A 15,924-nucleotide genomic window follows, 5' to 3' on the forward strand; every position below is an offset into this window, starting at 1 on the left:
ACTGATGCTCAGGTATAGGCTGCTATTAACCCAAAGACAGTTCAAGAGTCCTCCTCAGGGTTTAACTTTTTTACAGAGCAACAAAATGCACCCCAGGGCAGTCCACCAGTCTATTGAACAGTTTATTTGTTTGTATGTTCTGTATTATTAACAATGTTCTTGAGTGGAAATCTTTGCACTAAAAGCTGTTTTGCACAGAAATTTATTGTAGCCTGCTTTGTTTTTTTTAATGTTTATACGTGTTCAAGTCATGGTTTACACACATACACAGAATTTGTACAAAGGGTAATTCAAAATAGTCATGTCACCGTCAAAGCAGAGTGATATGGCGTCACCCTGTGGAATATTTGCAATTAATCCAGATCAGACTTTAAAATTTAATCCACACATGTCAAATAAGGTTACAATCAATATTTTAGAATAATTCAAACTCATATTGGTGGGATATCTAAATTAATTCCTCCCAGTGATTATTTCCAAGATAAAACGAGTTAAGGCCAGACTGGCTTCTTAAAACTTAATAAATATAAAAAAAAGAGCCAAATGAGCCAGTTTTTTGAACGGCTCACCAAGATCCGGCTCCCCTCAAAGAGCTATAAATCCCATCTCTACAATGTTGAGACCAAACATACACCCTTCTTTTAGATGCAATTATTAAACCGGTTGAGATGAATAAGCTACTTTCATGAATGTTGTCAGATCAGTATTGAATCATTGAGAACAATCAGGACGCTACTCTCTACCAGAGGTGTGTGTGGTCCTTAAAAGGACCTTTGTTGTGCTGATGAACGCTGACTTTAACCTCCGAAGCCGTACAGAGTGCGGCCCTGCCTCTTGAGAGCGTACACCACATCCATGGCGGTCACCGTCTTCCTCTTGGCGTGCTCGGTGTAGGTGACAGCATCACGGATGACGTTCTCCAGGAAGACCTTCAACACACCGCGGGTCTCCTCGTAGATCAGACCCGAGATACGCTTGACTCCACCGCGGCGAGCCAGACGGCGGATAGCGGGCTTGGTGATTCCCTGGATGTTATCCCGGAGAACTTTACGGTGCCGCTTGGCGCCTCCTTTACCGAGTCCTTTTCCTCCTTTGCCTCGTCCAGACATCTTCGCTCTTCTGCAGCTAAAAGCTCAATGATGCCGCTGCTGGAGTGACGGAGCTTTGAGTCTCCACTGAGGACGTGATAGAAGACAGAGGCGGACCTCCTCCTCTTCTTCTGTGTATTTTCCTGCTGCTTCATAATAAATAAACCTTCTTTGCTGCATCAGCGCCACCAACTGACCAACAGCAGGATCAGCAGCTTGTGTCTTTGTGGATCCTTGAGCAGGAAATTCACACATTCCAGCAGCTCAGAAGATCCAAGAAGAACTGGGTTGAAAACATGAGCAGATACAGCACACACTAAACACTAAGACAATATAAAATAATAAAATAAAGTAAACCAGATGACTGAGACACCGACTTTGATCCATGAATGTAACATTAGATAATGTGTTGAGTTAGTGAACAATCAAAGCAGATATTAACATTGATTGTGGTCAGCAGGTCACACTTTAATATTGTGAAAACTCCAGCAACAGACAGTTGACTGTTTAATCAAATGTTTGTGAACAGAATAATCAGATACCAATTTGAGCCGTAAATTTATTGTTAATGCCTCAATGAAAACATGAGAGCAATCTGCCAGTAAAGCAAGGTTTTTAATCTCTATCGGAATATGAAATAATTTTGAGTTTGATCCTCCAGATGACAGCTTCCAGTGGATGAGCAGCTCTGCAGATGACGTGTGTGGCTCTTAAAAGAGCCGTTGTGTTGATGTTAAGCAGTGAAGCTTTACTTGGAGCTGGTGTACTTGGTGACGGCCTTGGTGCCCTCGGACACGGCGTGCTTGGCCAGCTCACCGGGCAGCAGCAGCCTGACAGCGGTCTGGATCTCCCTGGAGGTGATGGTGGAGCGCTTGTTGTAGTGAGCCAGGCGGGAGGCCTCGCCGGCGATCCGCTCGAAGATGTCGCTGACGAACGAGTTCATGATGCCCATGGCCTTGGACGAGATGCCGGTGTCGGGATGGACCTGCTTCAGCACCTTGTACACGTAGATGGCGTAGCTCTCCTTTCTCTTTGTTCTCCTCTTCTTGCTTCCCTTTGCGGCGCTCTTGGTCACCGCTTTCTTGGAGCCCTTCTTCGGGGCGGACTTTGCTGGTTCTGGCATCTTTCTCCGTCTCTGTAGTAACGAGTGAAGCTGAGCGCAGAGAGAGACTCTTCTTATACAGGCCGCATGGAAATACGACTGCGCAGCCCCCCGTCTGTAATTGGCTGAGCTGCTCAGCTGTGATTGGGCTCTGGTTTCCATGGAGACGACACAGCAAGCTGGAGACCTCCGACAGTTTCAATGTAGTACTTCTGATAAGACTATTGACTTTCAACTGTGTCAGCACTATGTGATCTTTGTGAGCATTCACATGTTTTACCCGTTGCTCATACTTTATCTGCTTACAGTAAATTTAAAAAAAAAGTGTAGGACCTGGATCAATATACATTTACAACAGCCTAAGGTCAACTTGATTCAAGGGACATGAAACTAAGTGCAAAATTAACTTTTGGGAGACGTCATGATGTCTCAAAGGCACTTTTTGCTAATATTGAGTCTTCACCAACTGAACACCACAGGGTTAGTTAATTCTTTCGACATGATTTTTATGTGGATACACAACATTTATATTAGAGATTCAAATGTATGCATGAACTACAGATTCTTTCTGAGCAACAAAAACTCAGTTATAAGGGCTGAGCAGCTCAAGAAGGGTATGTCTGCAGAGCCAGAGGCCGCACGAATACGGCCGTACCCTTCATGTAAGTTTAGAGCACTTTTTAAAGAGAGCGCCATCCTCAGAGCTGGACTGAGAAGACTGGCCATGATATTGGGGTATCAAAGAAAAGCAGAATTAGCTACTCCAAAATACTATTGCTGTTGATACTACTGTTTACTTCATATAGAAGTCATCGTGTAATCGAGAAGACAGCAGTTTTCAGTTATGTGTCTAATCTCATCTGTTTTATTTATTTTAGGGCGTGCCACGCCACATGTATAGAAATGACTGGGATTTTTATGCTTATGGTAAGGTCACATTTTTTAAACTGAGTATGTTCCAGCTTCTGTCAACACTGCAAATAAAGTGCTTTGTTTTCCATCTCATCTTTTGCAGTATACACTTTCCATTGTCACAAACCACGGGTTTGAATTTCAGGAGGTTAGTTTTAGAAAAAGTTTACACAAAGAAGAAACTACTATCTCCAAATGCTTTTGTTGTTGCCACATACTCTTCATTTTGAAGAGAAAGGACACATTTTGAACTCATTGTTTTTTTTTCTGTTGTCACTCTGCTTTCAGATGGACATGCCTTTGGTACGGAAGTGATGGTGTCTTCTTCTGATGGAGCGTTTCCAAACAGAGGGGTACGACAGCCTGAAACAAAACGTGTAAATAAATTTTAGTTGCAAGTTAGAGGTTCACTTCCACTTCTAGAAACTGATAACACACGATCAGTGCCATGTTAGCAGAACATCTGGTAACTACATTAAGTTCATCAGACTGTGGATGGCAGTCTTTGTCGAGAGTATTTGTGCATGCCGTGTTTTTCATCACTGTGTTACCTTTTTTTCCACATTATTTATCTTAGATGAATTTGGTTGTTTGAAAGGTATGGCAAGAGGTTCACTTTCTGGACTAATGAAGCCAGAAGCCTGCTCCAAGGAACCCTGAAGCCCGTTTACAGAGTGCCAAGGCAGGGTGCTGTCACTGAGGAAGTTCTTCTCCATATGCAGGCTGTCACTGAGCGCACTGCAAAGGAAGCAAGACTGGTGGACTTCATGATCCAGTCAAAGGGAACTGAGCAACATTTGTGGTACTTGGAAAATGTTCCTATTTTCTCATCATTGCAGACTGACTCAGAAAGGATTCACTGAGAGCCTTTGTTATTGGTCCGTGTATATTTTGGTAATTGGATTTTCCGTTCTAAAGCAGGTATTGAAAAACAAAAAACGAGTGGTTATTTGATTTTCGTTTTCAAAGGCAAAAATTAAAATACAAGGCGTTTTTCCTTTTCACGATCAAAAATGGATATACGAATTTTAAGAAATGCTTTGGTTTTCATTTTTTATTTACAAAAACAAAAACTAAAATAAGTAAGAGACAGAAACGAAAAAAGGTCAATTTTTTCGTTTTCTGAGACCGGAAGTGGTCATCAGCAAGGGTGGAGCCAAACAGAGTACGGTGCATAGACTGTAAATAAATGGGTTTTTTGTTTGTTTTCATGGTCAAAATGAAAGATCAAGTGGCCGATCTTAAAATAAATCAATATCGATTTTTTTTATTTATTAAGTTTTGTGACGCAAGGGGGCGTGGTTACCTGATTGACAGTTCGTCTGGAATGACCGACAGTCTGGAGGATTAATTCTGATATGGTCACTGGTGGTTTATCGGTGAAGAAGCAGAACCTTTTCCACAGACACTTTTCCTGCCTGTTGGCTTGTTTTAACCATTTTGCTACCTTCGGCTGATTCTACCAGCAGACACTGAAAGTTCGGTAAGTAGGCTAAATGTTTATTTTCTTATCAGTGCCGCTTTTAATGCACTTCATATGCAACTTTCGTGTCAGATATAATGTGTGCCATGCAGTCCAGATGTTGGTGGAGTTTATTTCTTTGTTTATTGACAAGAGAAGAGAGTTAGCATCCAGTAAATATTAGCTTTAATATAAATTAGTGATGCTAACCGAGCGAGCTGCTCAGTCGTAGCCTGATTAAACCTAGTGTAGCATTAAGCTAACGATGTTTGCATTGTGTTTCATGGAAAAGGCTGAAGTGTGTCGTGTTAGTGTAATGTGGTACATTTAGTTAATAAAACTGTGTGGAGACGCTGGTTCACATTAATATAACGTTTAGAAAACCTAAATGTGATTCAAACAGTAAGGTTAAGGTTCTATGTTGTCAGTAGTCCTAAATATCTGCTGAGTCTCTGAAGTTAAACTGGAGAAAACAGTAAATCTACTCTCTAGTCGTTAACATTGTTTAATGACTGATTCACATGTTGTAGTACGTCTTAGTGCAGATTAGAAAAATAACCTCCCAGAATATGTCCAAAATAATGATGAACACTACAGTTAATACATTTAAACTGCAGCACAGATAAGCTGGATAATAAAATCCTCTCCTAAAGCTAAAGTGACTACAGGTCTTTCTGTCATTCAGTGCTTGGAAAACTATATGAAATAGGAAATCTTTCCAGGGATACTTTAAAATGAACCTCTGCTGTTGATGCTGATACTGTGACATCTCTCTTCATCTCAGGTGTCTCATGTTCACTGTGAGGATCTTCTGAGTGAAGCCAACAGAAGGAAAACCTCATCTGGTTGTGAAGGAGACTGAATGGACGACATCCTCAGTGAACCACTTCCTGTTTAGCTTTCACTGACAGAAGGACAGACCAACTCTTTCAGCAGTTTATTATTCTCTGTTCTTAGTATTCACAGATTCTATTTATCACCTTTAACTTCATCTCTGCTGCTGTAGCAGAAATACAACAGGGTTTCTGCAGAACATTAATAGTCATTAAGTTGATTTTGCAAAAATTAAGGCCTTAAATGACATTAAAAATCATTAAATTTGATTCTCGGTGGCATTAAAATTTCTTTCTGCAGTTTTCAAGAAAATAATTGACAATAATATATTTATAGACTGCGATTTGTCAGGTATGTGCATCTGCGTAAACATGCCGAAGCATTGAGATAATTGTTCCAGCCGGGTGGGTACAATTTCTAAAAACTGCATGTTTTTAAAGTGGCCGGCAGGCTGGACCAGGCTGGGAAATGGGGAAACACAAATTCCAGCAAAAATGGCTGAAAAACGTGACTTTCAGAGAATGACTGCAGCCCGTTGGTGTTCAGGGGTGGTTCCCAGATTCAGAAATAGTCAAATGTAGGGTTTTCATATAAAAATCATCTTTTACAAAAAAAAAAAAAACCCGTGTAATTTGAGTTCATGGTCGTGGCATTAAATTTTTTTACAGTATAGCATAAAAATGGCATTAAAAAGCATTAAATTTGACTGGTTGATATCTGCAGAAACCCTGTACAATGTTATTTATAGCAGATATGCAGCATTAAAACATCAACACATTCAGCTCAAGAGCTTCATTATTTCCTTCATTGCACATTTAAAAACTGCATTATTTAACAATTGTGAACTGTAAAGATGTGTAAACACATAATAAATGGATGAAATAAATAATGTGTTGCTGACAGTGAAGTGTAAAAACTGAACAGTCACAAGACAAGTATTATGAAGAGAGGAGCTTAATCTGCAGCATCATTGTTCTTAATGGAAGCATGAGGAGGACATCAGTGCTGCTCTTCCTCACAGTGATGGAGAGAAGACTGTTCAGACAACCACAGCTGGATGTTCATGTTCTCTGTAGCTCTCAGTCCATCAGATCAGATGTTCCCAATGATCCAGACCAAGGCTGGAAGGAAAAGACACGAACAGTGAGAAGAAGATCTCCAAGGTTCTTTCAGTCCAACTGCTGGAACTTTAAATATCAGAATGAACACATCAGGGTACGAATGAAACACAACAGAGTGTTGTATTTTGTCCTACTTTCTAATCTTATAGAAATGTTTGTTTTCCTGGTTGAGGCCAAAGAGTATTTTACTGCCTTAGATGGACAATAAAGTTTATTATTTTTATTCTAATGTAGCATTAGCATTAACATGAGCTTCACAGTTATCTGACCGTACACTGTTGTATGAACAGAAGCTGTTAAATAGAGTCTGAAGCAAAGAACAGATATATTAACTCAGAACTGAACTGTTCTTCATTCATTGAAATGAGAGATTAACATTCATCAGAGTTCTGTGGAGGAACGTTAACATAGATTAATTTCTATCTGCTGATCATTAATGAACTGCGCCTCGAAACAGCAGTTTCCCTATGACTGATCTATTATGATTGATCAGCTGTGACCTTCAGGACACTTAGCTACACCTAATAGATAACACTGACTAACCGGGATTAGCCTCATTGTAAATACAAAGTTAGGAAACATAAATTGAGATTTATAGAACGACTTTAAAACACGATGTTAGAACAAGTTTATATCAGAGGTTACAGTCTGATGGTAACTTACAGTAACTTCACTGCTTTATATGTGATATTGTCCAGAAGTAGAGAAGAGTGCAACTAGTTACAAAGTTGACTTTAACACTTACCTGTAGAGTTTATCTCCACTTTTGGAAGCTAACGTTGTTAGCAGCAGCGGGAGCAGCGTCCATAAACAGCAGAAGCCGGTAAATGTGGGCGGGACAGAGAGTCCCCGGCTCTGATTCAATCTGACCACCCTTGCTGATGACCACTTCCGGTCGCAGAAAATGAAAAACGGTTCTTATTTCGTTTCTGTCTCTGACTTATTTTATTTTTTGTTTTTGTAAATAAAAAATGAAAATCAAAGCATTTTTTAAAATTCGTATATCCATTTTTGATCGTGAAAAGGAAAAACGCCTTGTATTTCAATTTTAATTTTTGCCTTTGAAAACGAAAATCAAATAACCATTCGTTTTTTGTTTTTCAATACCTGCTTTAGAACGGAAATTCCAATTACCAAAATATACACGGACCGTTATTATATTATCAGTGGACAGAACCTTTTTTGGCTGTGTTTTGAAAGAATTCCTGAGTTCCAGAAATTCATTGTTTGTGTCGCGATGTACTTGGTGGCAAATGTTCTACCTGGATTCATCAGGAGTCTTGTTGCCAGATGCCTTTCTGCCTGGACAGTGATGAACAACAGGACAAGCTTTTTGGTTCCTAAAGGCTGTACTGCACAGAACACCAACACAGCTAAGCTTCACAGATGAAGTGCAGTTCATCTGTGGTGTTCTCTTTCCAGAGGTTGGCTTTGCCATGTAATACAATTCTACATGTTTCTGCTCCTGCACCTTTATGGGCTCAGTAAATATCCAACCTTTAATGGCATAATTTGTGTATTTGCCTGTCTAACATGGCTTGCTCTGCTGTAAAATGGTAAATGTCAATTATATTGCTTAAAAATGAACCATTTTCTTTTGGTAGGCCATCATATGTGGGCTGTCTATGCAGGACAATCTGTCCCTGCAGGAGGCTGAGCAGGTCTTCTTCAGTGGTCCTGCTTACCATCAAAGGAAAGGATGCTTTTTTTAAAAAAAATTTACACAATGCACTAAAATGTTTTTGTTTTTTAACTGTAACTAATGCAAGTAGTTGCCACCTTCGTTAAAGTGTACCAATGTCTGTGAATGTATCCTCTTTAAGTGTTACCAGTATTTCTGTCAAGCCTGCAGTGATAATGTTGTCTGACTACTATTTCAGTGAAGTGGAGGAATTCTCTGGAAGGATCAAAAAAGACCTGAAGAAAGAAGTCAGACTGTTCAGTTGGTAAGTGCTGCTCATTTCAAAAGGAGGTATGATGAAATGTTAAACATAAAATATATTTTACCAAAGTAAATAAGTGAAATATGTACAGTTTATCAGATAAATCAGTGCTATATCTACTTATGCTTATTAATGTCTGTCTGTGTGTCTATCAGGAGGAAGTGAGATCAGAGGTTTTGCAGTGGGAGTCATAGACTTCATTTACTTATGTTTGTGTGTGTTCAGCTTTTACTTTTATTTCATATTATTGTGTAAAATAAATATATATCTGTCTTCAGAGTTGTCCTTGCGTTTTGTCTCTTTCCAACCTTTTATACTGTCCTGTTAGATCTAGACTCCACAAAGGACATTACAGATGATTCCATTCATATTTTATCAGATAATTGCACAATTTGTCCAAATGCTAGCCTCAGCAACCAAGGCATGAGTGATAACTTGTGACACTGTAATAAGTACATTTAAAATCATAGGTAGGACATGAAGTAGTACTTTGTGTGGAATACTTGGTGTGGTCCAGAAAGAGCAGCCTCCAGCTCTGTAGAAAAACTTACAGGGGTCAAAATGAACGGGGAATTCTCCTTGAATAAGTATTTTGTCTTTTAAGTATATTTTGAGTGAAATCACCAATAGTAGCGTTTCACTGACGTCACACTTCCGGGTCAGTAAGTAGCTCAGCGCCATGGTGAGTGGCAAACTTTGTTCAGTCCATTTGTTGGCTATGGCTGCCACTCAGCTGAAAAAGTATATAGACACACTTGATAGCACTTCAAAAGATCGATATCAGAGGAAGTTGGAGTTAAATGAGTAAGTTTCAGCCGTTTGCGGTCATAATATGAGGAAGTAGCACTTCAGACACAGATTTTTTTTGCCGAGATTTTGAACACAGTTTGGTGTAGAATTCATCCAAAAACAGCATTAATTTACATCACCGATTTAACTAACAATGAACCTAATGATTTTTTTTCTAATAATTAGCGTATCATTGGTCTATCTAAATTAAATCAACTGGAATAAATAGTGGAGTCTGGCTAGGATCACGCTAATGTGAGCTAACCTCCCAGTATGGTGTCCTGTTGGGGAAATGTGAATCCTCGCTTTGAGAAGCAGCTATTTTGAAAAGATCTCTAGGTCAAAGCAAATAATAATGGTTGAAACACCTAATTTCCACAATTGTCTAAGTTATACATTTGTTATCTTTCATTCGCCATACATTTAAACTCCCGAAATTTTTTTTTTTTAAATAAAATAATCAAATTTGAGTAAGACCTTTGGCTGTTTGCGAGATTTCAATTGTGTTTTCAAAGCAATTCATGCACTAAAAGTTTATTTTACCACAATAAAGTGTATTTATGGAAGAAAAATTGAATGATAGAATACAAAGTAAAAGTGAAAATGAAAATTTCCTAATAACATGGGTTAAAAAAACAGATACTAATTGCCAAGTGTGGTGCCTCAGCTGGCTGAGTTTCCTTGTCTTTTCACCCTTGGCTCAGTTTAACTGGGTCTTCTGCCCTGTTGTGGCAGCCGTGGACACAACAGGCGTGAACCATTCTTGTTGCCGGTCCCACTGCGAACTATATTAACCTTGCTCAATCAACCATTTGTTCCCCCAGGCCACTTCAAACTACTGTAAGCGTCGTGGGTGTTTGGGGTGCATAAAGAATCACTCCGGACACATTCTGTATCTTTTCAGAACTTTTAGTGAGCTCTGACTTCATGCACACGTCAACTCTACCCATCCAGCTCCCGCTTTCTTCCCGTCTCCTCTCTTCTCCTCTTTCTATCTCTGTATCAACCCTCTTCTGTCTTCCCAGCGCCCCCTAGCCTCACTGCCACTTCTTTAACCTCATATACTGCATGTGTAATTAACAGCACAAACACAATGAAGAATAAATGTCTCCAACATTACAATATTTGTCTAACATCCTAACTGCATATTCATTCTCATTCTTACACTACTTATCTTGCTCGCTGACTCCTGACCACAACAATTTCAACACTCACCACACAATATGGCGGACCAGCTAATGTGACGTCATCTGAAACACTCCTATTTAAAACCATAGACTGTATATAAAGATGGACGTAGCATCTGGTTCCAAAAATGAAGCCCACCCAGAAGTGTCAAAAACTTGCAATATCACGCCGTCCGCTAGGGTTGGCTCCAAAAAGCTTTTGCTCCATAGACCCCAATTCATTTTTGGAAAAAATAAAATTTGATAGACTGATTTTCTACAGCTCAGGATTTTTTTCCCGTTAGTTTTCATGGTCAAAATGAGAGATCAGTTGGCCGATCTTAAAATAAATCAATACTGAATTTTAAATAAATCGTTAAAGTTGGCAGAGCCAGGGGGCGTGGCTATACTTGATTGACAGTCTTGTCTGGAATGATTGACAGATCCTTTAGGGCGAGGCTTTCAGCAGGTTTATTCCGTGGAACTTGGCTTTCATCCACATTTAAATTAAGTTGTCCTCTAATTATTGTTATTTTCCACAGGTTTCCAGTTTGTTGACTTGTTATTATTAGTTGTAGTTCACTGTAGCCATGGCTTGTTCCTCCGTTAATTGCACTAACAGACCCTCAAAGGGTTCCGTTATCCAGTTTTTCCAGTAAGTAAATGTTGGCGTTTCATATGCAATTTTACCGTTAAATATGATGTGTACAGTGTACCCCAAAAATCGGTCTTTTTTCTGAGGATAAGAGAGTCTTCAGCTCTCAGTCTGGCCCGCCCATAGACTGGTCCTGCCCCTAGTTGCTCTCCGGTCCAGCCTGTTTGATGACGCTTTTTACGTCACTGGCTCCAAAAAATCCAAAATGGCGACCAGGAAGTAGCAAAATCCGGGCTTCATTTTCTCGGCGTTGGCTCAGTCCAAAACGGCCCCCTACACACTCCCCCTCCACTACCGAGTGTCACTCCAAAAGAAGTCTCACTCGCAGCTGTGGAGGGCACTTTAATTGAAGGGGGAGGGTATAAATACGATCGTCAGGAATGGGACGCCCTGTCGCCTCACCGGAAAACGGAAGACGTGATCGCCATGGTAACACAAAGACGCCTACTGTGCATGGCTGTAGCGCTGTGGCACAGGTTGCAACTAACAAGGATCGCTGCTGCTTCCAGAAGACGAAAGCGTCTTCTGTTGTATTGCAAAGTGTTGCATTGCAGTGTTATCTGTGTATTTCGTAAAAGTGACATAATGCCATGCTACAAAACTCCGTGAGGGAATACATTTAACTGTAAAATACGACTGGCGTCAGTTACACAAAACCTGAAATATCACATGAAATATGCACATAGGCTGCATCACCAAATTATCATCATGTCAGCTAATTATCATGATGCATAAACTGTCTACCACGATTGCAACTGATCATGACAACCTGTGCTCACGTAACGAAATGGTTTACTGTAAGTCATTTACGTGATGATGACAAAATGTGAGAAGCTGGAGTTACTGATCAAACTGATATTTCTATATCCAGACAAAACAATAGTCTTTTCTCTTCCCAGGAAGGCACCATGCCTCCTTCGCAGCATTTCTCTTCTTTGTAAAGAAGGAATGTGCTGTGCAGAGCCGCACCAGTTGTTCTGTTTTCTCCACCGTCCCTGTAAAAGCAGACAATCAGCAGGCAATGATGTAGGGGCTACAATCTGCTTCAAATAATTTGAAGTCATCCCACATGTTTTCCAATCCTATTATCTGGCATTTCAAATTCAGCAAATGAATGAATAAATGAATTCTGTCAGTTGTGTTCAAATTTTAAGGTGTCAGGGGGTGCACAATTAAATCAAACATCAGCAGAGAAGAAGATTTCTTTCTTTTGTTTTATCTTTTTACACCACTCTTTTTGTGATGCTCTGTCAGTGTGAAAAAGGCGTGGGAGAAATAATGGACACATGTGGAACTTACATTGATATGTTTGTTTCCTCCTCCATTTCGACGTTGCACTTCCTGAAAAAGTTGTCGAGAGTGAGCATCGATGCAGACTCGCTATTTAAGGGCTGAACAGTCCACTCTCCCTCCACACTACGCGGTTTGGGACGGCCCTTAATATGGAGTACCCTCCGCGGGAACGCGCAAACGGAGGGGTAGTGTGTAGAAGAGTGCCTGTATAACAGAGTGGCGACATGACGGGTCCAAAAAATTTTGGTCACGTGATCTATGGGCGCCATTTTGTTTCCTATTCATGAACGCCGGGTTTTCCTGTTAACGTTGTTTACACCTCAGAGAGTAATTACAGGTCTTCCAACGCTTCCTAAATTCCCTGAAAAATGACAGGCTGTTGTGCCTTTGGGTGCACAAATCGGTCAGAGAAGGGATTCCACATGTTTAGGTTTCCCAGTGATCCTGAAAGAAGGAAACTGGGAAAATATAGTCCGGAGAGTAGGATGGAAACCGACTTCATCATCGTTTTTGTGCCATGTTAGTCCCATGTATATTTTCATGTTATGATATATAGCTGAATGACAGATAGAAAAGTTTGATGTGATTTTAGGCAGTTGTGGTTATTTTGACTTTGACCATTTTCATGCATGGAGATGTGTGACTGGTGACTGTTGGGTACCTTAAAACGTAAACTGTGTACTGTAGTTATCATCCATTGCGGTAGGTGGCGCTCTCATTAAAAGTGCTCTAAACTTACAGGAAGGGAACGACCTCCGGCCTCCGGCTCTGCAGACCATATATGGCAGAGCAGCTCAGCCTGAGCTGCGGACGTAAGAGAGGACAGTCGGTGACAGCTTCAGTGGGCGGGGCCAAACTAACGAAAAGTAAACGTTTCTTTTCAAATTATAGAGTCAACAATGGAACACAGCACGAAATTATTTAACTCCACTTTAAATGTAATGTGATTAAAGCGTTTAGATATGCATATAAATACCACCCAAAACTACGCAATAAAAATTGGATATAGTCAAATCAAATACTAGAATCAGTGAGATGACTGGCAATTTAATATTGGAGGATAATCAAAATGGACAAGGCTCATCCCTACTGTAATGACAATGAGTTCTCATATGAATCTCAATAAATCAGTGTCTGACAGAAACTTTAGTTAGAATAGGTAATTCCAGAATTAGCAGCATGTGATTGAGTCAGATATATGGATGTAGAAGATTAATTTAACTCTAAATGTCACATGAACAAGTGAAATAACTCTGAGATTGGTGTTCAGATGCTCATTGAGAGTTTGTGTGTGGCTCTGAAAGAGCCTTTGTGTTGCTGAGCTGGTCTCCAACTTCACTTGGACTTGGCGGGCTTCTCGGTCTTCTTGGGCAGCAGGACAGCCTGGATGTTGGGCAGCACGCCGCCCTGAGCGATGGTAACTCCGCCCAGCAGCTTGTTGAGCTCCTCGTCGTTGCGGACAGCCAGCTGCAAGTGACGGGGAATGATGCGGGTCTTCTTGTTGTCGCGGGCAGCGTTTCCAGCCAGCTCCAGGATCTCAGCGGTCAGGTACTCCAGCACAGCCGCCAGGTAGACGGGGGCGCCGGCACCCACACGCTCCGCATAGTTGCCCTTCCTCAGCAGCCTGTGGACACGACCGACCGGGAACTGGAGTCCTGCCCGAGAGGAGCGGGTCTTTGCCTTGGCTCTGGCTTTGCCGGTGGTCTTTCCACGTCCAGACATGTTTCACTGTCACAGTCTGTCACTGAAAGCAGAAACTAGAGTAACGGTAAAGAGACAGGCAGCAGGTTATATAGAGCAACACGGCTGCTCTCTGATTGGTCAGAGTGAGCGTAGAATGTGGTCGTCCAATCAGAGGACAGCTGTTGTAGTCGGATGTTTTATTTCTTTCCGCTTTGGTCGCCGCACAGTTTAAAATGAAACCGTTCAACTGGAGTTTATTAAAACATGTTTTAGTGGATTTGAAATAGAATCCAGCTGGAAACACAACATATATCATCTTTATTCACTGAACTTATTTCTAATGTGCAATAAACGTGAAGGAAAATATTTGGTTGAAGTCTTTTAGTGCAGGATAACATTTTACAAAAAGTGCAGCAGAGCAACAAATGAAGTACAATACGAAATCATCTGTTTTCAGCTCAGTATTTGATCATTTATCAATGAGAGTGAAGTGTCCACCAATCAGAAAAGAGGTGAAACATGATTCTAATGAATTCAATTGTAAATATCAGAGGCAATCATTAAAATTGTAGAATCTATACTTTCCACAGGTTTCAGACTGACTCACCTCACTGCTGACCAGAACATTTCAAATTGTTTGTGGATTTGTAGTTTCTACTATATATAGTAGTAACCTAGGTATATTTCTATATTCATTGAACTTACACTATGTTCCCATTTTCCCAAAATGTTTGCATATCTATATAAAACAAAAGTGTACATAAGGCATAAATTGCCTAAAGTGATTTGATGGTATTTTAAAGGAAATAAATGATTACGTGGAAGTTTGTGCTCTCCCAGTGAATATGTGTGGCTCTTAAAAGAGCCGTGGTGTTTCGGGTAAAGTCTGGCATGGTGGGTCTAAGCCCTCTCTCCACGGATGCGGCGGGCCAGCTGTATGTCTTTGGGCATGATGGTGACCCTCTTGGCGTGGATGGCGCACAGGTTGGTGTCCTCGAAGAGGCCGACCAGGTAAGCCTCGCTGGCCTCCTGCAGAGCCATGACAGCGGAGCTCTGGAAGCGCAGGTCGGTCTTGAAGTCCTGAGCGATCTCTCTGACCAGGCGCTGGAAGGGCAGCTTGCGGATGAGCAGCTCCGTGGATTTCTGGTAGCGACGGATCTCTCTCAGAGCCACGGTACCGGGCCGGTAACGGTGAGGCTTCTTGACGCCGCCGGTGGCCGGGGCGCTCTTCCGGGCAGCCTTGGTAGCCAGCTGCTTCCTGGGGGCTTTTCCTCCGGTGGATTTGCGGGCGGTCTGCTTGGTTCTGGCCATTGTGCTTCCTCTGTCTTCACTGATCCAACAGTAAAAAAAAATACAAGTGGAGGGTGAGCGGCAACAGCGAGCTTATAAGGAGAGCGGCGGAACAACGGCAGCTCTGATTGGTCCAGAGCGGTGCAGCGCGTGTTGGATTTCAGACAGTGTATTGGATGAAATGAATGTGACGTTTCAAAGAAATTCGTCCTTTACAGCAGCCGCCATGTTTAGTTCAAACTCTTCTTTTAATTTCTACTTGAGAGTTTAAATGTTTTATTTTATTACTTCAAACATTTAACTCCTTCCTATTCCCAGCAACAATCAGTTCATTGTTTAATCCAGTATCAAAAACAGAATAATCACTGATACTCGTTTAATTTTACATTCTGTTAAATCCAAATGAGTCACAGTTTTGAGCTGTAAATTCATTACTGTTAGTGATCCATGAAAATACAATAGTGACAATAATCAGCTGTGAAAATAAATGTTTATTTAGCTTTAATCCATGTCTTTCTTCAGCCTCTTCTCATGCTAAAATATAAATAATAACTGAAGTATTAGTACCACAACACTGGAGTTTTAT

At 40.9% G+C, this 15,924-nt stretch overlaps 3 protein-coding genes and 2 long non-coding RNA genes across 5 annotated transcripts; 1 reads left to right on the forward strand and 4 right to left on the reverse strand.

Annotated features, from left to right (window-relative positions):
- Positions 1-111: 111 nt before the first annotated feature.
- Positions 112-15,382, reverse strand: LOC127533457 (histone H3-like). Its single transcript, XM_051946547.1, has 2 exons — positions 15,031-15,382; positions 112-1,125 (listed from the first exon to the last, which is right to left on the reverse strand). The coding sequence occupies exons 1-2, from the start codon at positions 15,357-15,359 to the stop codon at positions 798-800; spliced, it is 657 nt and encodes a 218-aa protein (XP_051802507.1). The 5' UTR covers positions 15,360-15,382; the 3' UTR covers positions 112-797.
- LOC127533450 (histone H2B-like) lies at positions 1,526-2,220 on the reverse strand. The gene has a single exon (XM_051946539.1). The coding sequence runs from the start codon at positions 2,209-2,211 to the stop codon at positions 1,837-1,839; it is 375 nt and encodes a 124-aa protein (XP_051802499.1). The 5' UTR covers positions 2,212-2,220; the 3' UTR covers positions 1,526-1,836.
- LOC127533460 (uncharacterized) lies at positions 4,322-6,742 on the forward strand. Its single transcript, XR_007941198.1, has 2 exons — positions 4,322-4,585; positions 5,349-6,742. It is a non-coding gene; the product is annotated as an uncharacterized LOC127533460 (long non-coding RNA).
- On the reverse strand, positions 5,487-7,609 carry LOC127533462 (uncharacterized). The gene is made up of 2 exons (XR_007941200.1): positions 7,265-7,609; positions 5,487-6,519 (listed from the first exon to the last, which is right to left on the reverse strand). It is a non-coding gene; the product is annotated as an uncharacterized LOC127533462 (long non-coding RNA).
- Positions 13,413-14,117, reverse strand: LOC127533447 (histone H2A-like). The gene has a single exon (XM_051946535.1). It carries the CDS (start codon positions 14,085-14,087, stop codon positions 13,701-13,703), a length of 387 nt encoding a protein of 128 aa, XP_051802495.1. The 5' UTR covers positions 14,088-14,117; the 3' UTR covers positions 13,413-13,700.
- Positions 15,383-15,924: the final 542 nt, after the last annotated feature.

The sequence above is a fragment of the Acanthochromis polyacanthus genome, chromosome 3 (genome assembly GCF_021347895.1).
Source record: "Acanthochromis polyacanthus isolate Apoly-LR-REF ecotype Palm Island chromosome 3, KAUST_Apoly_ChrSc, whole genome shotgun sequence".
NCBI classification, from domain to species: domain Eukaryota; kingdom Metazoa; phylum Chordata; class Actinopteri; family Pomacentridae; genus Acanthochromis; species Acanthochromis polyacanthus.

Excerpts from the sequence above, each read along its gene's own strand:
- LOC127533447 (XM_051946535.1), bottom strand. The coding sequence starts at position 14,087 with ATGTCTGGACGTGGAAAGACCACCGGCAAAGCCAGAGCCAAGGCAAAG.
- LOC127533457 (XM_051946547.1), bottom strand. The coding sequence starts at position 15,359 with ATGGCCAGAACCAAGCAGACCGCCCGCAAATCCACCGGAGGAAAAGCC. Across the intron at positions 1,126-15,030 it reads CTCTTCGAGGACACCAACCT|CTGCAGAAGAGCGAAGATGT; the intron begins GTGCGCCATCCA and ends TTGAGCTTTTAG.
- LOC127533450 (XM_051946539.1), bottom strand. The coding sequence starts at position 2,211 with ATGCCAGAACCAGCAAAGTCCGCCCCGAAGAAGGGCTCCAAGAAAGCG.